General features: G+C 42.1%; 1 protein-coding gene across 1 annotated transcript in view; it reads left to right on the top strand.

Moving 5' to 3' along the window:
• lrrc3b (leucine rich repeat containing 3B) overlaps positions 1-18,388 on the top strand; it is a 35,107-nt gene extending 16,719 nt beyond the window's left edge. Inside the window, exon 2 of the mRNA XM_048228915.1 lies at positions 17,077-18,388. Coding sequence (XP_048084872.1) covers positions 17,247-18,044 — 798 coding nt within the window. The 5' untranslated portion in view covers positions 17,077-17,246 and the 3' untranslated portion in view covers positions 18,045-18,388. The remainder of the gene's footprint in view (positions 1-17,076) is intronic.
• The last annotated feature ends 5,048 nt before the right edge of the window (positions 18,389-23,436 follow it).

Raw genomic sequence — 23,436 nt, 5'->3', positions numbered from 1 at the left:
TGGCCGCTGCGCCTTTTTGACGCGTCACGTACAAGGAATACTGATGAAGGGCTAGACCCGAAACGTTTACCCCTTGTTTATGTGGCCTGTAATTGTTTTTTCGGCTTTTTGAAAAATACACTGTTGGAACTACTCAGCCCCTGTGTGCGATCTCCCCTTTCTTCACTTGAGTATTACGTTTTTTGGAGACTATACGCACCGGGCGACACCTCAACACTAGACGAAAGGCGCAGACGCCACACTTCACCTCTGACTGAATTAATATGAAATTTAAAAGATAGCTGGGAATCAAGCCAGAGGCCTAGATATTTAAATTCTTCAACTTTTCCTATTATTGTTCCATCTAGAAGGCTAATGGACCAGTTATTTAACACCGAAGGATCAGGTCGAGTGCAGAACAACATATTATATGATCTTCTTCAACATATTATATGACCATCTTTGAACCAGATTGAAATCAGATTGTAGAGAGTGTTGAATTTGTGAGATATCAGATCAGGAAGAGTATAATACAGTGTCAACTGCATATAGATGAAGATAAAGCAGTCAGAACAGATTTGAGGGAGATTAATAAAGATTGAGAACAACAGAGGACCTAGGGAGGAGCTCTGTGGAACACCTCTATCAATTATCTTCAAATCTGATTGACTTCCCAGAAAGGAAATACACTGACTTCTATGATGAAGAAATGAATTAAAAAATAATAAAGAGTTAGTGGAAAGACCAATAGTATACAATTTGTCTAAAAGAAGATAATGATCAACCATATCAAATGCTTTTGAAAGGTCAATAAATATAGCACCTGTAGGCATATTGCTGTCAGCTGCTGACAGTTAGGGGTGTGACTTTTGAAACCGACGTCTCGAATCAGTGCCGAGGCTTCGAAGCACAAGTGTTTCGAAACACTACTTCGAAACGTGGTTCAAAACAGCCATGTCATGTGACCACTGCTTTGAAACATCGTTCAAAATCCCCATGTCATGTGACCAAAGTTAAGTGAACCTTCGGTGCATTTCACTGGTGTCGGCAGGCGTGCCCGCGCGTTCAATTAACAGTGTAGCTTTCTCTTAAGCAATAACCATGATGGTGTAGTGGTAGTGAGGGTGTTTTTTTTGCACGGTAGCCCAGGCTGCTCAAATGTGGTTCGATCCCCATTTGATTTGTAAGGTATTGTTTCAGATCGTATCTGTTTATGTTTTCTTACTTCACCATTAATCATACAATTTCAACTAAACTCTCAGAATGGTCAAAAATCGAGAGTTTTTATAAGAAGAAAGTGATTTAGAGAACACATAGTGGCTGCAATAAGACTCCCTTTATTGTGACTTCATGTGGTCTCCCATCCAGTAATTGACCAAGGGCATGCTGCTTAGCTTTTGACAAAGACTGAACACAGGTAACACAGCGAGCCACAAACTTCAAAGACTACATCTCTAATACGAAGCATTTGACAGATTTGTTTCACCCTAAACAGCTCTGAGGTGTCAGAATTGTTTCAAAGCTTCGGAACAATTCGGCACAACTGCTTCGAACGTTTCAGTGTTTCATAAAGCCTCGCTTTGCCCATCCCTACTGACAGTATATCATTTGTAAATTTTAAAAGAGCCGTGTGTCACGGTTGCAAGGGGAGAGCTTGACCCAAACACAGGGCAAAGTACGGCAAGGCAAGGTACGGCAAGGCAAGGTAATCTTAGAATTGCTAGATTTTTTTAATCCAAACTGAACAAACCGTGTGTAACACAACCAGTCACCTAAAATGATCTTTTCATTGGAGCAGTCTAAAGAATTAATGGTAGACAAAATACAATCAGTAGTTTCTGCTGGAGCAGATGGAGGTTTATAAATATTTCTAATGATTAGTCGTTTATTTTCATGAAAAATGATTTTAACGAAAAGGGCTTCAAAATGCCGGGATTCTCATTTGGAAGAACACATTCAGCAGTCAGAGTTGAGGATACAAATGTTAGTAGGACTGTAGTCCTTTTGATGGAAGAGAAAATTCAACCTGAGAACTCCTCAGAGTCTCTAAGTGCTGGTCCCTGGGGTTGGATAGCTAAGGAACTCTCTAACCACCCACCACCACCACTATTAAACATCTCTAACCACCCACCACCACCACTATTAAACATCAGCCTCTGAATGCCCCCCATCAGACACTGAGTGCGGTTTCCTCCTCTCCAGTATAGTGTAACGGATGCCAGCTAGCTTAGCGCTGCGTGTGGAACGTTGGTAAACCTCACTCCCCAGACGCCTCAAGAGTGCTGCTGGCATGCGAGCTAGCAGCCTGGGCTTTTAGCTCAACTGTCAGCACGCTCGCCTCCCGATCCGAGGTGCTGCTGTTCACGGGTTCGAGTCCGGGCATGTGCAGGGTAGGGTTGTGCCAATCGTGATGGTTGACAAACATCACGATGGGAAGCAACCATCGTGATACCATGCCCCCACATGCCAGGCACTAATTCCTGCCGTAGGCTAAAACATAAAAAAAAACCTTTCCCTGGAAATGAAATTGATGGGTACTATGTAGAGGCTGTCAGCCAAACAGTGCAAAAATAAAAGATTTCTTAGATGAGAGACTGCCGTTTTGTTCAAAGAATTCCTGATTGCAACGTGAATGTGTTATTGTCTTTTTTTACATGTCTCGCAGTAGGCCTATAGCCTACAATGAATGTAAAATATGTAATGTTTTAGCAGAAAATAGTCCTAATGAATTATTATTGTTACGACTAAATTCTAGCTCTAAGATTTTTGCGAGGCTACAGCACTGAAGTGCCAAATGCATCCTTCTCCACCATGTTCAAATAAATAATTTCTTTCGTTATCGTTATAGGATACAAAGATATCCATCTTTCACTGTAAGGCTGTGCAATGGGTAGGTTAACTGTATAAAACACTATATCTTGCCTTGACATAGTTTGAATCAGTCTGTCAACTGGCTTGAGAATCTGACCAAATCTAGACCTCACCTGTGTGGATGTACTAGGATTTTCAGACTGTGAGACATATGATACTGTGTCAACATTGTTCATGTCATTAGCTTTGTCTGTCTGTGTATATTAATATATTACTAATATTTTAATTAAGCTTAACCAACTTTATTATAAGGGGCCCCACGCTGATAGCTATATATTACTAATGTTAATTAAGATTACTCAACTCAACTTCATTGTAAGGGTCCTATGGGGAGTGGTTCATATTGGGATAGGCAGAAGCACAGTTTAATAACAATTAGTTAAATAATAATATGTCATTAACTTTTATATTAACATATAGTTTGTAAATAAACATTTAACATTTAAATGATGTAAGAAATAACTATTAATTAGTGCCAAAAAGACATGTAGTTAACTGTTAACAAATAGTAATACAATATTAGTTAATAGATTGTTTTATATTTGTTAAAACATTAACATACAGATTTTATGTAATCAACTAATATTTAATTAATGATGAAAAAACTATTAACTTGTTCCAAATAGATATTTTAGTAACAATTAACAAATATTAACAAAGGATTAGTTAATGGATTAGCTATTTATTATGGCACCTTATTATAAAGTGTTACCAAAATGTTTTGTCTTGTTCTCATCTCTCGTCTCTTGGGCTGAGTGTTTCGTCAAACCCCTACCACTTAGCCTCGTTGAATGTCAATTGGCCATATCATCGTTTTTTTGGCCATATCATCGTATTTTGGCCATATCATCGTATTTTGTTGCATATTCTGTATTGTAGCTGCATAGACATGAGAATCATTATATATACATCATACTACAAAACACTGACACTTTTTTTGGGAAAGGATTCCCCACAAAACTCAATCCCAGGTTTCAGCCTAGAGATTTCTTTTTTATCCAAAGCATCCAAAGATGTCAATTATTACCAGGCCAGTTTCAATGCAGGGTTACATGTCTTCCTCAAGGTCACAATGCAGGACTACATGTCTTCCTCCTCCATCTATCTACCCATGTCCTTGATTGCCTAGCCTTTCTGCCCCCCCACCCCCAACACACATACAAAAAACACACACACTTACATCATCACTGTCATCACCTCACATACATACATCACACTGCTTGCTACAATAAGCCTCCTCTACATACTTGCTGCACACTGCCCCCCCTCCCTACATACACAGCACATTGTCTTCAGGATCTTCTCCAACACACATCCTCTTCATACTTACAGCACACTGCCCCCACCTACCCACACGAACACTACACACACACACACAATCACTGCTCCACTCCCCTCCTGCCCACACACACATCTTCACTGTCATCACTCACATACATCATACATACAGTACTCTGCTTGCAATAGTAAGTCCCTTCACCATACTTGCAGTACACTGCCCCCCTCTACCCTACATACACAGCACATTATTTCATCAGGAAGCTTCTCCAACACACATCCCCAACATACTTACAGCACACTGCCCCAATACACAGCACATTGTCTCATGAGGGGCTTCTCCAACACACATATTGCACACTGCCCTCTCCCCCACATACACAGCACACTATCCCATCTCCCCTGTCATCCCCCAACACACACACCAAGACCCTGGCAGTTGGGTTAGCCCCCTTGAGCCGTGGATCTGCCCAAGGTTTCTTCCTTGGTAAGGGAGTTTTTCCTTGCCCCTGTTGCTCTTGGGTGCTCCTTGTTGGTGCCCCCCCATCCCAATTCTCCCCCACCTTTCTTATGCAGCCCTTGCCACTTAATCTACTAAACCCCTTCTACTGCACTTTTTACCACCCCCCCATAAATGCACAAATAGGCTGACACCAGACATAATTTCACTGCATTTCTTACATCCAGTAACTATATGCATGTGACAATAAACTTCCTTGTATCCTTGTTCTGGGGTGCGTTTCCCAAAAGCATAGCTAACTACGATGCATCTACTGTTCTGTTCTGGGGTGCGTTTCCCAAAAGCATAGTTCTGGGGTGCGTTTCCTAAAATCATAGCTAACTGCGATGCATCTTCCAATGATGCAACGATGGCAAATCGGAGTTGACAGTATTTGAGTCACACGTTACAGATACGTTAAAAATACAGAAATACGGTGTTGATATTCGGTCGTATTTCGGTCAGATTTTAGTGAGAGCTAACAAATATGGTCTTATTTTTTAATTTTCCAAAATTAAAAACGTGATGTGACAATATGAAGCCTCATAGTTAGCACTCTACCATAGTTAGCATAAACATGCTACATAACAATGAGCAGACACATACCAACTACATACACATGCTATAATGGTTAGCAACTCTGCTTTTGGGAAACAGATCCCTGTAATGCTATCATAGTAATAATGGACCCCTGTAATGCTATCATAGTTATATATTATGTAGTACAGTTATGTAGTATATTATAACTCTGCTATTATAATTATATAGTACGTAGTATAGTTATGTAGTATAGCATTACTCTGCTATTATAGTTATATAGTATGTAGTATAGTTATGCAGTATAGTTATGTAGTATATTATAACTCTGCTATCATAGTATGTAGTATAATTATGCAGTATAGTTATGCTGTATAGTTATATAGTATAGTATGTAGTATAGTTATGTAGTATAGTTATGTAATGTAGTATAGTATGTAGCATAGTATGTAGTATAGTTATGTAGTATAGTATGTAGTATAGTTATGTAGTATAGTATGTAGTAGTAGTTTATAGTATGCAGTAGTTATGTAGTATAGTATGTAGTATAGTAATGTAGTATAGTAATGTAGCATAGTTATGTAGTATGTAGTATAGTTATGTAGTATAGTATGTAGTATAGTATGACTGCTTTGGGAAAACGGACCCCTGCAGTGCATGCTGGGAAGCAGAGGAAGGGCTTCTGGAAAACATGCTAGTCTGGCAACATATGGGAATGAAGTACAAGTGTGTGTGTGTAACAGAGGGAGAGAAAGAGTGTGTGTGGCTGTATCTGTTTGATCGTTGTGACGTAAATGTAATTTTCCCTTTCCATATTTAGCCCCTGCTGTGTTGTTATTTTCATCAACAAATATGTGAGTGTGTGTGTGTGTGTGTGGGGGGGGGGGGTACATGTGTGTATACATGCATGTGTGTGTGTATTTGTGACCATATGTCATGCCGGTGCATGTTTCTGTATCTCTGTGTGTGTGTGTGTGTGTGTGTGTGTATGGATTGCCTCATGAATGACAGAGGGTCGTTGCTCCTTTCTGCTGGTTAACATGTACACAAGGAACTCCTCCATATCACACACACATGCACACACACACACCATGGTCCTTACACTGCAGGTATAAGGATAGGCATAATAGGGCTTAGCGGTCACATCCGTAGACAGCACTTTTTAGCTCTTATGTCCACAAATATGTTCACTGCTGAATTGAGGGTGTTATGGACATGTATGGGGGTACTAACACTGCCATCTGGTGGTGTCAGAAGTTTCTAACTAACTACGGTCAAAATTCAAAATGGCGGAGAAGACAAGGACGATTCAAGTGGTAGCTCCATACACAAACGTCGACCAGGTAAGAAGTTCTGTCATTTTTTATGGCTTATTCTGACAGATATTTATAAAAGCCTTGTACATTTGTCATGACATGCAAATTTGAACAAAAAAGTGTAGAAATAGCAGCTTTGTAGGTCGCTAAACATGAAGTACTTGTGGACTGATGCTCCTTGAAACAGCTAATATGCTAGTAAACATGAACATATGTAAAATGAGAAAAAAGCTAACTCTGATGCAGCTAAAAACTGTACATGGTCCCAATGAATTAAATAACAATTAAATCACCAATTACATACATACATACTTAAATTAGTTGGGTTTAAAATGTTAGTAAAAATGTAATATGCTAGTAAAAATGTGCACATGTTTAGCTAGCATATTGTCATTGGAATAAATAAACAAATAAATAACCCTAACCCAAAAAAATAATGCAAACCTACATACATACATACATACATAAATTAAATTAATTTGTATTATATTTGTATTATTGTATAATTGTGTCATGTTTTTATTTCCAGAGCGTATTTCTGTGCTGATGATAGATATGGTAGAGTGCTAACTATTTGATGATCCCATCCTGGATGACAATTACCAACCATCACCAAGCCGCAGTGAGGATGAGGGCAACACTAGTGATGATGAGGACCCCATTCCTGAGCCCACTGACCACAGCAGAGGACGCAAATGTCTCCGTAATGCAGATAATGGTTAGCCAAGACCCACTACAGTGGGTCCCAGTTAAGTTTGGACGGGTTCCTTCATGAATCACGCACCCCATTTTCTCAGCAGAAATGGCACAAACTGCAGTTGACACAAACAACCACAAGGTGTCACTTGGGAGTTCTGCCACTACTATTTTTGATGCGACTTGACTTAACTGCTTCCATGACGCAGTGAGCCATTACCAAACATATATGATAATACAATAGCATGAGTTTATATATCTTATAACCTATTTGTCATGATTACTTATAGATTTGATAGTGTAACGATAAGCGCATGAGACTTTCAGCGGGGGCACGGGAACTTAAATTGATCACGGTAGTTTAAGCTTACACTTAAACAGACAAAACATTCTAATATGAAAATGTAGATGCAATTGTTGTAAAATGGTGCAGCTCCTTTAAGAAAGCCCCCCGCGAGGGATGGAAAAGAGAAAGCCGAGAGGGCATGTGTGTTAGAACTTAGATGCGTGTGGAAAAAGTAGACGTGCTGTTGAGACTGGAGCGAGTCATATTCAAAATAATGCAAAAATAAATCTGCAGATAAAACCAATTATCCTCATTCATTGCAACCGCAGCATGCCTGCTTGCCGACGTTCAAACGAAAAAGATATCAAAGCACCTTTTGCGTTTGAATGTAGCACGAATTTTGTTTTAAACAGCTGGACAAATGATTTAGCTAATTGATTATATCCTGCACACCAGCAATTGTTGCACATTTACCTGTACAAGACAGTAGCCCAGCCTAACAAGCATGTTGCATGTTGTAGGCCTACTGTAGAAATTTCACTTAAATTGCAACCGCAACATGCCTGCTTGCCGACGTTCAAACGACAACGAAAAAGATATCAAAGCAACAAGAGGGTTGAGTCTGAATGACACGGAGTTCAGACTCATATTGCTCCTCATAACCATCTATAAAAAAGTGTTTTTTCTTTTCTTTTTGAGCACGTCCGAATCCCAGGACATAACGCACTGGACCTTATAATAGGCTCGAGATATAATTCCAAAGGGGGCAGATAGGGGCCTACTGCACTTAAAACTTTAAAAGATTGAACGAAGCTTCCCGAAATTTGAAATTGCGATCAGTGACTGGCATCGGGTGAAGCTTTACGAAGTTGAACAGGCTATTAAAAACTATTTGCGCACCTCAATGTCACAGGAGAGACTGGGCTCTCCCTTCTATGAATTGAAAAAGACGTTATGCTACCTGCAAACTGGCCTATGATTTCATTGCTAAGTTTGCGGCAAAGCAAGACAATGTTTTTTCAGAGTCAGGATATGGCGAGTCACCGTTCAGCACAATGATTCATGCCCAATTAATTTCCCCTGTTAAAGTGTTCGCCTTTGTTACACTATTTGGTTTCGTGATGTAGCCTATGATAAACACCATATGGCCAAATATGTGACTCAGCTCATGTTATAGGCTATGCAATTTCCCCTCTTAAAGACAAGCTGGTGTAGCTTATTAGACTAGGCTACTAAAATGCACCGACGGTAGCCTTGGCTATGTGTAAAGTAAGCTATCGCATGATTTCATGCATGTAAGTTCATGCATTTGTCAAGTTCGCACAGGGCCTCGCACCATCTGTCAAGTTCGCACAGGGCCTCGTACCCCTTGCGACGGCCCTGCAGCTCCTCCTAAGACAGCGAGGAAAAAGTTAAAATACGCGATAAAACCGGGAAAAGTTGACAGGTTTGTTTCGGTCCCGGTGATTATTTGTGAAATTGTGCAAACGACAGCCTTTTCAAGGCATTTCAAGGAAGGTGTTGTAACATGCAAGCTCCCAAATTGACCCAGTGGCCTACAGAAGGCATCAATAAATTGTTGGGACTGAGGAGGGTCATGCGTTTTTTCTCAATCACTTTGGAGGGTCATAGAAAAATTTCTTGCTGGCGAGGGAGGGTCACGTCTTTTTTGACTAACGCCCCAAAACTCCTCCTCCGTAGCCCCTTAAATAAATAACGAACAGTCCCTAATTGATTATAGCCTGTAGGCCTACACCAGCAATTGTTGAACATGTACCTGTACAGGACATTGACAGTAGCCCAGCCTAACAAGCAGATGTTGCAAAAGATGCAATTAATCAGAAATAAATAATGTTATCTGCATCGCTTTATTTAACAAACTGCAAGCAACAAGAGGGTTGAGTTCGCTGTGAGGCCAAACCCAAGAGCAGAGCCTATCTGTTAAGGCACTCGATAGGCTATATGGTAATGAGCTGTGTGCACCTGGAAAGACAATAGAAGATGCTTTCTGAACAGCACAGCGAAGATGGCTCTGGTCATCCCATTCCCTCCCCCCACTTCCTGTAGCCTACCATTATGACTTGTTGCCGTTTTGGGACATTAAGCTTTTTCACGTTAAGCCCCCCTTCCCCACCCCTTCTTTCACAAGCAGTGGAGGAGCAGCTGGGCACAAAGTAACACTTTTTGGTAGACAAAGGAGGGTTCCCATTACCGGCTCCTGTCACCTAGTTAAAAAATGAAAACAACCGTGCAACCAGGCCAGGACAGATATTTTAGAGCAGGGGTGTCAAACTCATTTTCACAGAGGGCCACATTATTGAATTTATAGGTTACTGAGGGCCACATAATCGGCAAACATATGCATGGTGCAACCATGAAATCGGTATTGCAGTATGGCTTATTCAAAATTGGTGTGATGTGTCGATGTTTTTGACTAACGAACATCGAAACGTTAGTCAAAGTTTAATAATGTTCTGCACCTTTTACTAAAGAATAAAGAAAATTAAGAAGACATCTGAGCTGCACCGGTGTCTCTCCTTCTCTCTAACACTTTTTGGCTTTGGCTAAATATTTCTAAAATCATTTGAGTTTCACTAGTCACATGTTTTAACAAGGAACACTTGTTATTGAATTAATAACAGACGTGTGTCGAAAATTAACTTTATTTTCCATACGGAGAAATAACATATGCAGAGTCTAACCAAGGTCAATCTTGCCAAAAAAGCATGAAAACACATGAGGCAAAAGTGCAAAACATCACAAAACTAACTAAACTACCACGCGCATATTTTTGTATTGCAATCATTGTAGCCTACAGTTGTAACAGTCGTTTTACTCCCCGTATGCGCTCATTATAAAGAATGTTTAACGTGTCCCAAAAACAGCTATCAACTAATCACCAAACGTCTTATAAACAAGTATTGCCAGGAGCAACACCTTGCAAAAAATGATAACAATAGGCCTTTATATGGCTCTGCTCCTGCCTAGATTCGAACTCAGAACTGCCTGAAAGTTGCAGACCTGTTCTGGAAATACGCGCATTAACCCACTCAGACAACGCTATCTGCTTCGAGTAGGCCTATTGGGTAGAACTGTAGCCTACACTGCTTGCTGTGGCACAGTCTTGAGTGACCGAATTCGTTTTCCTGTGTCATATGAATGCTGTCATTTTGTTAACATTACTGTTAAGGAGATGCTGTAGGCAAAGGCTATATTTAACCTCGTTAGTGTAGTAAAACAAATCAGAACTATTCACGAGGTTTCTGGGCAGCATATTTATGTTCTGTTAGCAAGCAAACTTCTCATGACTGCCGACAAAGTAGCCTACTGCCAGCTGACGAAGCTCTCATTTTAAAACATTACTGAGAGACAGGCACTGTACAATCAAGACATCTTGCCACTGAATCCAAAACAATCCAAAATGTTTAACATTATGTACAAAGCTTATAGGCTACAGTGGACTAGCATGTTGCAGAGGCTGCTAAAGACAGAGAAACGCACTGAAAACTCGGCCAATCACAGCCCTTGCTGTCGAATGCTCCGTCCAGTTTGACCGTGGAACGCGACAGCGGACTATGCTGCCCCCAAGCGGCTGCAGTTGTACTTACATTTCACCCAGCTGTGTGAATCACCTTGATGGTGAATGAAGTGGCCATTCTTAACTGGGACCCACTGTAGATATTTGTTTATTTAATGCAGTTAGGGCCCCAGAGTTATTTGAAGAATTGGAAGCAAATTGCTTATTTACAAAACTTGTTGACAGGTTCATGGACAGGGACGGAGACAGGTACAGTCACATTTTCCACACGTTGGGTGGAAAATGTTAGTAAAAATGTAATGTAACATGCTAGTTAAAATGTGCACATGTAAATTAGCTTGCATATTGTCCCATTGGAGTAAATAACAAATACATAATGCAAACCTACATACATAAATAAAATTCATTTCTATTTGATTTTGTCATGTTTTTATTTCCAGACCGTTTTTCTGTGCAAAGAGCATTGGAGCTACTAACTGATGGAGACAACTCAGATTTGCACGTGTCTGACAACGATGATCCCATCCTGGATGACAACGAGGACCTCATTCCTGAGCCCACTGACCACAGCAGGTTGGACCACTACTAGGCTGCACTGGAAGAACCCGAGTGCGTTGTGACCTGCAAATTGTTCTTGTGCTTACAAACTGTTACTCAGCCTTTCACACATAAGTAATGGCAGTGATTCTCAAGGTGTGTACATGTTCCTAGGTGTACATGTACATTTTGTGGTACATTTGTACATGTTCCTAGGTGTACATGTACATTATTATTTTGCGTGTGTGTGTCAGAGAGAGAGAGAGAGAGAGAGTGTGTGTGTGATTAGGTCACATTCCTCCTTTCACCATGATGATTGACAGGCTGGTAAGGAAAGCTGGCTCTGTAGTGGGAGCTGAACTGGAGTGCATCACTTCACTATCTGACAAAAGGACCCTGAACAAACTGATCAACATCTTGGACAATGAGTGTCACCCACTCCACAGCACTATTGTTAAGCAGAAGAGCCTGATCAGCTGGAGACTTCACTCACTGCCTTGCAAAACTGACAGACTGAGAAAGTAATTTGTCCCCAGGGACATTGAACTGTTCAATGCCTCACTTAAGGGAAGAGGAGAGATAGACTTCTCTGCATAGTCTGTCTGCCTCTTCACCCCCTCCATGTTTGGTACTGTCTGTCCACTAGCCACTTGTACCACTGTCTTTATGCCTCACTGTTTGCGTGCTATATTAGCACATTAACACATATGCATAACCTCCCCCCCTCCATGCCACAGCCGAACTGTCAAAGTCAAAGTCTGCTTTATTGTCAATTTCTTCACATGTCAAGACATACAAAGAGATCGAAATTTGCGTTTCATATTTTACCAATTAGGTCCACAGACAAACATAACATTCAAGTAAACAATATAAAAAGTATAAAAAGGAAAAAAAAGAAGGCACATACAATGAAGAAATAAGAGCAGCAAAATTTGGTAGAAATTGTGCAATTGTGCATACAGTAGACAGTCAATATAATAGTGCAAAAAGTCAGGCCAATAAATGGCTGAGGTAGTTTTGTTTGACCTAAGTATGCAAGTGGCATAGTGGTGCAAGTTATGTAAGAGCAGCAGAAATGTGTTCAGAAGTGTTCAGGACAACAACAACAAGTTGCAAGTGCACAAGTGGAGTAGTGCAAGTGGAGTAGTGCAAGTGGAGTAGTGCAAGGCAGCCATTTTGGGTCTAAAAGTGCAGGATGTTATGTAGCTGAGGGGGGAGAGAGTTCAGGATCCTAACAGCCTGGTGTATGAAGCTGTTGGTGAGTCTGGTGGTGCGGGAGCGCAGGCTTCTGTACCTCTTCCCAGAGGGCAGTAGATCAAACAAATTGTGAGCGGGGTGACTTGCATCACTCACAATTTTGGTCGCCTTATGGGGTGAGGTGGGAGGTGTAAATGTCCTTCAGGGAGGGGAGAGAAGCACCAATAATCCTTCCAGCTGTGTTCACTATGCGCTGCAGGGCTTTCCTGTTGTATTCAGTGCAGCTTCCGCCCCACACAGCGATACAGCTGGAGAGGATGCTCTCAATGTGGCCACACTTATATGCTCTCAACTGTGGCCACACTTATACATTTTCTTAAATAGTTAAATATATAGATATATAGACTTTACTTTATTTCTGCATTGTTGCACTGCTGACTTACTCATTTGCACTATCACCATGACCACTATCACCATTGCACTATCACCATGACACTCATTCACACAGAGCACCTTATCATACCTTACTATGCACAGAGAATCACAGGCTCAGTCCCTGTCTCAGTCATTGCAAGCGCCTCTGATTTATTAATCACCACTATGTGGATACTGTTTTTAGAATTGATTTAGATTAAGTGTTAGTATAATTTGTATTTTTGTCATTTGTATTTTAGTATATTTTTATATATTGTATTAAGTGTTTGTATAATTTGTATTTTAGTATATTTAGCATATTCTTATCTTCTACTGTCCTTACTGCTTAGTTGTGTTTTTATATTATATACTTTAATTACTCTTTCTGCTGTTAAAGAATGTGTTTGTGTTGTATGTATGCTGCTGAGACCTTGAATTTCCCCTGGGGATCAATAAAGTATCTATCTATGTTCAAAACACATTAGTAGCCTAATGCAACAGTGACAAAAATGTTGAATGTTTTATATTTTGTTACAGACATATAATGTTATCCTGTAACTGTTTGCAGCATATCAAAGGATCCAAACTTTATAACTGTCCAAAATGGGCAATGTTTTCATGTTGTTTTTTACTCTGATATTCAAAACATGTTAAAAAAAAATCTATGTATGTGTTATTAATACATTAAAAACAGTCAGGAAAAAACTGCTGTGTTCAAGGTGGAAATAAAGAGTTTTTCATTCTATTACACAAAGGTGACTTTCTTGTGTTGGAAATTGTGTATGGAAATTCGGACCTTTGGAACATTGCTTGTGAATCCACATATGTGGACATCATTTTTCTCTAAAAGTGCATCATATCAAAAGATGATACTTAGTTATGACCGCCGCGCAGCGAAGTATAGGTTTAGTCAGATTTTTTGTCCAAATGTCCAAATTTCAGTCAAGGATTCCCGGGACACTGAAAGACCGGGGTACACAAAACTTGGTGGGCATGTAACCCCACATGGATAGCATAGAACCATAGTTTTTCGTTTTGATCTGCCCCCCCGCTGGACTGGACCCCCTAAAGGAGGGTAGGGCAGACACAGTTTTCTGTGAATATCTTGAGAACTGTAGGGCCTAGGATGACCAATTTTTTCTGAATATTTGCCTTCAGGGGTCATGTTAACCCATTCCATATGCACACATGTGCATAAACAGATACACACGCACACATACATTCACAGTAATCATACGTATGACACATACTCACACAGTAGACATATGTACGCACAAACACAGGCACATACTGTACGCAGGCACACACACACACACACATAAACATGTACACGCACACATGCACACAATTCAAGAATTTCTCAGAATTATGAACAGGCAAGATGGGGGTGGGGTTGTATAAAATGAATTTTACATGTCATAAATCTATTAACTAATCATGTTTTGGTAGTTGTTGTCTAGAAGATACCAGTGAGAATTGAGTGTGGATAATGCAATTTAGTGCGACAGTTAAAATCATGCCATAGGCCTTTCAGCGTGATTTATTTTTGTGGAAAAAATGTGCTGGACTGGGCGGCGGTCATATTTTGTACCGCTCTGTGGTACATCTAGTTTTTATTGGGGGCCAAGCAGCGAAGCTGCGAAGGCACCCATTGTGTTTCTATGATTTCTTATTATTATTATTTAACATCTTTCCTCTGCCATTGAAGTCTATGGCAGCCCATAGAACCGTCTGGTAAAAAGTTGTGAAATTTGGCACACTGATTGGGGATAGTACAATGATTAATTTCACCAAGTTTCATGTCGGCACCTCGAGGGCTCTAGCGCCACCAACAGGCCAAAGTTGGACGTGCGTTCACGCACGTAACTTTTGACCTGTTGATCAGATTTTGAAAAATGATGTACCGTTGGAATCCTTGGACCAAGCCGAGTTCAACGCACCATTTGACGTCATTTTCCGCCATGATGGATTTTCCGCCATATTGGATTTTAGTGAAAGTGAAACTAAAACTTCACAGGTCACAAATTTTGTCCGATCGTCACCAAACTTGACACACATGCTCTTGAGACCAAGCTGCACAAAAGTTATTCCTTTTCGTCTTCGGAACTAAAACCGTTCGCGCGTAACAGCCAATCGAAATTTGCGGCGAAGCCGCCAAACAGGAAGTGAGCTCATATCTCAGCAACCCATTCATCTATCATAACCAAACTTAGTCCATGGACTCAGGACCCAATCAGGGGGACGCTCAAGAAATCTGGTGACCTTTGACCTCTAGGGGGCGCTGTAATTAAGAAACATGCCTTTTGGCCTGTAGCAGCAGTTGTGCTTAGAATTAATACCCATTAGTGGTGTCTGGTACTACTGTTGAAGGTCCTTAGGCCGACCCAAGCCAACTTGTGATGTCATCGTAATTGATTCGGCCGCCATATTGGATTAAATCAAAAACACAAAAAAGTTTTGGCAGGTGACAAATTTCATCTGTTCCTCACCAAAATTGGCAGAGACCATCTTCAGACCATGCCTGATGAGTGCATTGCTTTCTGGAACAATTGACAGAAGCTTTGGCCTGTACCAGCCAATAAAAATTTTGCGGCAGCCAAACAGGAAGTGATTTCATATCTCAGCAACGCTTTCATGTATCAAAACCAAACTTAGTACATGTACCTCAGACCACATCGGGAGGACGCTCAAGAAATTTGGTGACATTTGACCTCTAGGGGGCTCCGTAATTGACAAAAATGCATTTTGGCCAGTAGTTGCTGATGCGCATTATTTTGCAATGGAAGTCAATGGCAGCCCATAGAACCGTCTGGTAAAAAGTTATACAATTTGGCACACTAATTGGGGACAGTCCAATAATTCATTTCACCAAGTTTCATGCCGGCACCTCAAGCGCTCTAGCGCCACCAACAGGCCAAAGTTGGACTTGTGTTCACGGACGTAACTTTTGACCTGTTGACTCGAATGGCAAAATGAGGTATCATTGGAATCCTTGGGCCAAGCCGAGTTCAACACACCCTATGACGTCAATTTTTGACCTCTGTGTTTACATCACAGCAAGTGTGATCATATCTCAGTCAATCTTTTATTTTTGATGTGAAACTGATGACAGCAAGTTCCATCAAGTTCATTCTAATAATGTGCGTGCAAAGGGTGGGACGGGTGGGATGGGCAGGGGCGGTTGCGGCGGTGGGCTGGCTGGGGGAGGGGGCGGCGACACTCAGCCCTGGTTCAGCCCCACAAAATCAGTTATGTTTTGATATGAAACTTGACCTTGTAACTCAGCCAATCTTGGGTTGTATGGCATGGAACTTGCTGTGACTGCTTAAGGCTATATGTCTGATGCAACGGCATTGACTTACATGGCAAATCTGGCCTGCTGATCTCACTGCTTGGCCCCCTCATTGCTGCTTGCAGCTATATTTCTAATTAGGTTCCAATAAGCCCAAATAGCAAAGATAAATAAAAAAATGCATATAAAATGCACAGCTATGAACAGCAAGTGTTTGTTACTAACTAAAAGCACTGCTATTGGACAAATGCGTGTGGGTGATGTGGAGAGAATATTAGGGTCTTGATTATTGCGCCACAAAGCATTTTCCTTGAAGTGATGGCAATCATAGTCTCAGTTCTGGCTTACTGCTACTATAACTACTAGTGATAGCACTGTTTATGTTACTGCTACTATAACTACTAGTGATAGTCCTGTTTATATTACTGTGACTATTACTACTAGTAATAATCCTGTTTATATTACTGCGACTATAACTACTAGTAATAGTCCTGTTTATATTACTGCTACTATAACTACTAGTAATAGTCCTGTTTATATTACTGTGACTATAACTACTAGTGATAGCACTGTTTATGTAACTGTTGCATTACTTTCACCTTCATAATCACTGACAGCAACTCCTCTCTTCTGTAGGGCTGACCAGGAGATAAGATCCGCTGTCCACTGAGAGCAGACTGTAGGTGAAGCCCCTTCCTCCAACTCCAGCATGGGGAGGAAGTGAGACAGAGGTCAAAGTTCATACCCCCCACCCCCATCTCTCCCCTCACCGTGCGGTGGGATTATGCAGCGGGAGGCTGACGGACATGTCTGCTCTGGACGTGTGGCTGTCGCGCTCCATCCCCATGTGTCTGCTGCTGCAGAGCCTGGTGCTGATGGCGCTGTGTTTCCCCCCGGCCAGCATGTGCCCCAAGGGCTGCTCCTGCCTGCGCACGGATGCACACCTCCACCTGCACGGCCTCAACGTCACCTGCAGCCGCTCGCGCCTCAAGGAGATCCCCCGCGACCTCCCCGCCGAGACGGTCCTGCTGCGACTCGACCACAACCACATCTCAGCCATCCCCGAACGTGCGTTCGCCGGCCTGAGGCTGCTGCGCGAGCTGAACCTGTCGGGCAACGCTCTGGAGACGCTGGGCGAGGGCGCCTTCGCCGGCCTGGAGGGGGCGCTGCAGCTGCTGGACCTGTCGCATAACCGCATCAGCAGCGTGCACAAGGACGCCTTCTCACGGCTGAACGCACGCATCGTTGTCGAGGACAACCCATGGCACTGTGACTGCGCACTGCAGCAGGCCCTGGGTGGCATGGCAGCGCATAATCACGAGGCCACCAGCACGCGTGTTCTCTGCCGCAGCTCCGAGCTGCGCGACCAGGATGGACAGCCGTACATGGCGGTGGACGCCGACCTGTGCAACCTGGCCAAGAGGACCACGGACTATGCCATGCTGGTCACCATGTTCGGCTGGTTTGCCATGGTCATCTCCTACGTGGTCTACTATGTCCGGCAGAACCAGGAGGATGCACGCCGGCACTTGGAGTACCTTAAGTCCCTGCCCAGCAAACCCAAGAGACCCGACGACCCTGAGGACATCACCACAGTAGTGTGACCTCTCTATGACCCTGAGGACATCACCACAGTAGTGTGACCTCTCTATGACCCTGAGGACATCACAGTAGTGTGACCTCTCTATGACCCCGAGGACATCACCACAGTAGTGTGACCTCTCTATGACCCCGAGGACATCACCACGGTAGTGTTGCCTCTCTATGACCCTGAGGACATCACAGTAGTGTGACCTCTCTATGACCCTGAGGACATCACCATGGTAGTGTTGCCTCTCTATGACCCCGAGCAACTGCGGTGGTGTAACTACGTCACGTTACAAGCACACATCACAGACGTACTGTATCAGCGGATGTTGTGTGTCTGTGTGCCAGTCGATGTTTACAACCTGGGGGGGGGGGGGGGGGGTGACCTCTAATTCACAATGAACAAATTACTACTTTATCTCTGCCACTTCCTTGACCAACAGCACTTAATGAACACGCTTATAACATTGGGATTAATGTTGTTCAAGTTCAATTTACAATGTCTTAGTGAGCATTTTTAAACAGTGCAGGCAATGAAAGATAATCATATTTGTAAATCTCCCTATTTGAAATTTTAAACAGCAAACAGCACAACCTTTACTAAATGACCAATTATGATGTTTTAAAAGAGTTTACATCTCAGGTTTTTTAGGTTACACTGATTTGTAAAAAAAAACGAAACACTAAAAATCTATTTACCTACACCAATCTATGGGTACACATGGCCTAAAGACATGTACACACATCAATTTGGGTATTTCTTGGGTTGATGACCTTGTTACCTTTAATCTTCTGGATCCAAATGACACTCTAACTTAGTAGAGAATGCAGTAGAGGTGCTTCAGATAAAGCATTTCCTGTGGTTAGGTATCTAGCCATTCTGAGTAGCCGACTGGTGTGTGGTTAGCTATCTAGCCATCTGGTGTGTTGGACTGCAGTAGCCCCAGGGGAATTCACTGTAACATTTCTGTTGTGATTTTCCAGTAGCGTAGTGAACTGTGGGTTCTGAGTGACGTGGTTGTCCTGACGACGAACTAGGCTTTCGTCACGTTCAGTGTTCCCACCTGCCTAGGCTTCAGGCTGGCTGGCTTTGTGAGTATAAGTGATGTTATGTGTTAATTGTTGGTTTTTATTCGCCTGGAAAACCATGCGTCGCCTCTTATAACACACACACGTTTGCCATCCATCATGTCAGTTGTTGAGCTGATAATGAAGCGTTGTCACCCTCCATCAGAAAGGCAGAAAGAAGCATTTCATGAAATTAAGCACAGACACGCCTCACTCTAGCTTCTCCTTCTCCTCCACCAATCAGAGGAGCACATATATGACAGGGTTATATCAGCATATATATATTCTCCAGGATTCTGATGAACATTAGCTTAGTAAAATCGCTATTTAGCCTACTGCCATGTAACAAAATCGCTATTTTAGCGACTTAGCCTACTGCCATGTATCAAAGCTTAGCCTACTGCCATGTAACAAGCTAAGTCACCCAGTCATATGCTACAATATTGCTATGTTCTGAAAATCTTTCAGATCACTACTTTATAGCTCTGATTCGGCGTATTAATATACAAATGTGAAATGGCCAAAAAACTGGAGCGACTGTGCAGTTCACAGAAAGTAGACAGTCTAAACACCACACCACAATATGAAACTTAACCAAGAAGTGAGATCAAGGGCCTTGACCCCTCCCCCCTTACACACACACACATACACACACTCAGTGAAGCTCTGAGTGCAATGCTATCCCAATTGAGGTGAGAGGGAAACATTGCTTGTGTCACCATGGTAATTTCCCTTCTCTCACCCAGGAGACCTGCATGGGTGCAGGCAGACTCATGCCGGCTGTTAGGGAAATGCACAACACAGCACAGGGCCTGATGACATGAGGTGTGCACAGCACAGCACAGGGCCTGATGACATGAGGTGTGCACAACACAGCACAGGGCCTGATGACATGAGGTGTGTTTCTATTGCTCTCTCCCAGCACAGTCATTAGCACAGTTGAAGGAACCTGCCAACTTTTTGGAAAATGTCTTCCCAGAGTTCCATAAGAGGATACATACCCTTCTCTTCTCTGCGTGTGATGACCCAGTCTGACACCATTAGCCTAGCTTAGCATAATTCACTGAAAGAGGTTAGACCAGTTATTTTAAAAGGGAGCTATAGGCTAACTGGTGTAGATAGATAGATAGATAGATAGATAGATACTTTATTGATCCCCAAGGGGAAAATCCAGTAACACAGCTCTAGTTAATTATGCTAAGCTAGGCTAATTGGTGTAACCCACTTCCAGTGAATTGTGCTAAGCTAGGCTAACTGGTGTAACCCACTTCCAGTGAATTGTGCTAAGCTAGGCTAATTGGTGTAACGCTCTTCCTCCTATCTCTGGGGTAGACGGCAAATAAGCTAATTTCCCAAAAAGTTGTTGTGCTTCGCTAAACATCCTGTCAGATCAGTACTCGGCAAAAAAAAACAATGGCAGAGTTGAATCAGACTTGGCCAGGACTATCCCAGTATTCCTTTAGTAAGGGATATTCCAGGGTCAGGAATATCCCTCGAATCTAAGGATCTAAGAATCTTGTTTTTTAAATGCATCTTGGGCAGTTTGATCATACGTGGATAGCCAAGACAAATCAACCTTTACCAAAGTGTACAACCAGAGAAGTTGCTAAGCACTTGTGTTCACATTTCATTACTACCTGTGTCACAACATTTAGAACTCTCATTGGCAGGGATGTATCTGAGCGCATGTGTTTACACTGCAAAATATATGTGATCAAATGCATCCCACACCACCTAGTGGTTTCAGTGATTCAGGAGGAAAAAAGAGATAGGGTGGACTCTAACACTGCGCTGACTGATCGGAGAATAGAAGGTGGCTAGGACACAAGACAGGTTAAAGAGAATACAAGGTAGCTAGGACACATGACATGTTAAAGAGAATACAAGGAAGCTAGGACACGAGACAGGTTAGCTAGGACACGAGACAGGTTAAAGACAATACAAGGTAGCTAGGACACAAGACAGGTTAAGGAAATGTAAGGTCATTTGTAAGATAAAATGATTGAATAGAAAATGGAGCCCTTCTAGTTTAGACAAATTGGCCTCAATCTGTGTGGAAAATGCTAATATAACACCCCAGCTTAATGATTAATGGTATAGTATTAATATTCAATAGTGAAAACTTGTGCGGGTTTACAGTTCCTAAACAGTAGGGTAATGATTAACTTTTGCATTCATATTGCATTAATAAGAAAGGCTGTATTTTATTATGTAAGGGATAACGGCCACCAAGGTGTCCGTTATTCGGAATTAATGGACAAGGCAGAGGCAAAGAACTGCTGGATGCATCAGCTGAGGCTTTCCTCTGCCCAAGACCATTAATTACGAATAACAGGACACCTTGAAGGCCATGATCCCGCTTATCACCCGGTTGCCACTGTAGGCAATAATCATGCCTTCATAGCATGCAAAGGAAACAAGCAGTTCCGTTTAAAAAGAAGTCGACCTGTTTAGTTTGTTGAAGTCCTACAACTTTCTTTGGCCCTAACAGTGATAGCAGTGGACAGTTAGCTTGTTTAGAGTTGATACCATTGTTGCGAAGCCTGCTTCCAAGCTCAACCATCATCCTACTATGGTTGTTATAGTTACCATTCATAAGCATTGATATGGAATGGTGATTAAACTTTTTTTTACCAGATCTACTTCATCGGTGTCCCGTTATTCAGAATTAATAGCCACCCCACCAGCCAATCAGAAAAAGAGTATTTCTTCTCTTCGGGTGATAAGGAAGAGTAAGTTTGTGCACCAAGGAAGCTTCTCATTCTCTCCCTGGAGACCCTTTAATGACTTACATATAAACTCACACACACATCCCACAGGTTACATATAAACACACACACATCCCACAGGGTACATATAAACACACACACATCCCACAGGTTACATATAAACACACACACACACATCCCACAGGTTACATATAAACACACACACACACATCCCACAGGTTACATATAAACACACACACATCCCACAGGTTACATATAAACACACATCCCACAGATTACATATAAACACACTCACACATCCCACGAGTGTCACACACCTTTTTGTTTGTTTTGTTTGGGGACATAGGGGACTAGTCTTGCAGGTCTTGCATGTTCCACAGATGAAGCACAGTCTCGCCAAGGATGACAGACAGGGAAAAAAATGAAGTGCCTGAAAAACTCCTTTTATGTTTTAATTTCTTCATTACCCACATCTGAAAACAGCACCCTGTTCAGCACCAAATCAGAGCCAGATTAGTACCAGATCAGGGCCAGATTAGTACCAGAGCTGGGCCAGATTAGTACCAGAGCTGGGCCTGGTGTGTTTCTAGGCAGACTACTGTGAGGGATGTGCATTTGTGCTGTTCTGTCAGATAGCTGAGGTTAACCTAAGGATGCAACCTTGTCTAATCCAACTGAGGTTTTCCTTAACCTTGTGTAATCCAGCTTCAGAGAAGAGAGACATGCCCACTATTTTCTTCCTAATCTCAGTATTGTAGCATCATTGCTGCACTGAAAATTCCATTAAACTAGCCACAGCTTTGCCCCATGGGGGCAGAGAAGGTAGTGAAATGCCATTAAACTAGCCACAGCTTTGCCCCATGGGGGCAGAGAAGGTAGTGGTGCGCACACAGAAGCTATCTTCCATTTCTTAATTTTTTCTTCCTCTAATGTTGTTGACGTTATGACAGACTTTTTGACGTTATGACAGACACATGACAGACTTTTATAGCATATCTCATTATTATTATTCACACTGGAAACCTAAAAGTTTGTTTTGGGAGATGTGAGATTCCTCTGCAGAAACACTTTCATCCGGGGAACACCTCTGAGTATGAGTATGGTTAGGATTAGGGTTATGAGTCAGAAAAGACTGGACCTACTGTATATGTCATAACACACACACACAATGTGTCATAACTAACACACACACATGCACACTGTGTCATAACTAACACACACACACATGCACACTGTGTCGTAACTAACACACACACACATGCACACACATGCACACTGTCATAACTAACACACACACATGCACACTGTCATAACACACATGCACACACACACATGCAGTATATCCATGTCATCATGTCTACCCGCCCCCTCCTCACTCAGAACTGTCCAATCAGACAGCAGGACCAAACTAGATCTGGTTCCTGTTTGTGCACCAGATGTGCAGAGGCATGGCCAGATATGGAACATTGTAAATGCATGTCATCATAGAGCAATGAAAATAAAGGACTTGTCAACTTGTCTTGGATGCACATAGTCGTTTGTTCACACTCATCCTCCTCCACGGAGGAATACAAGACAGACATGTTTGCATTTGATGTGAGTGTGTGTGTGT

This window comes from Alosa alosa, chromosome 20 (genome assembly GCF_017589495.1).
Source record: "Alosa alosa isolate M-15738 ecotype Scorff River chromosome 20, AALO_Geno_1.1, whole genome shotgun sequence".
NCBI classification, from domain to species: domain Eukaryota; kingdom Metazoa; phylum Chordata; class Actinopteri; order Clupeiformes; family Clupeidae; genus Alosa; species Alosa alosa.
Note: the sequence above shows the minus strand (reverse complement) of the source record. Positions and strands in the feature narration are given on the sequence as shown.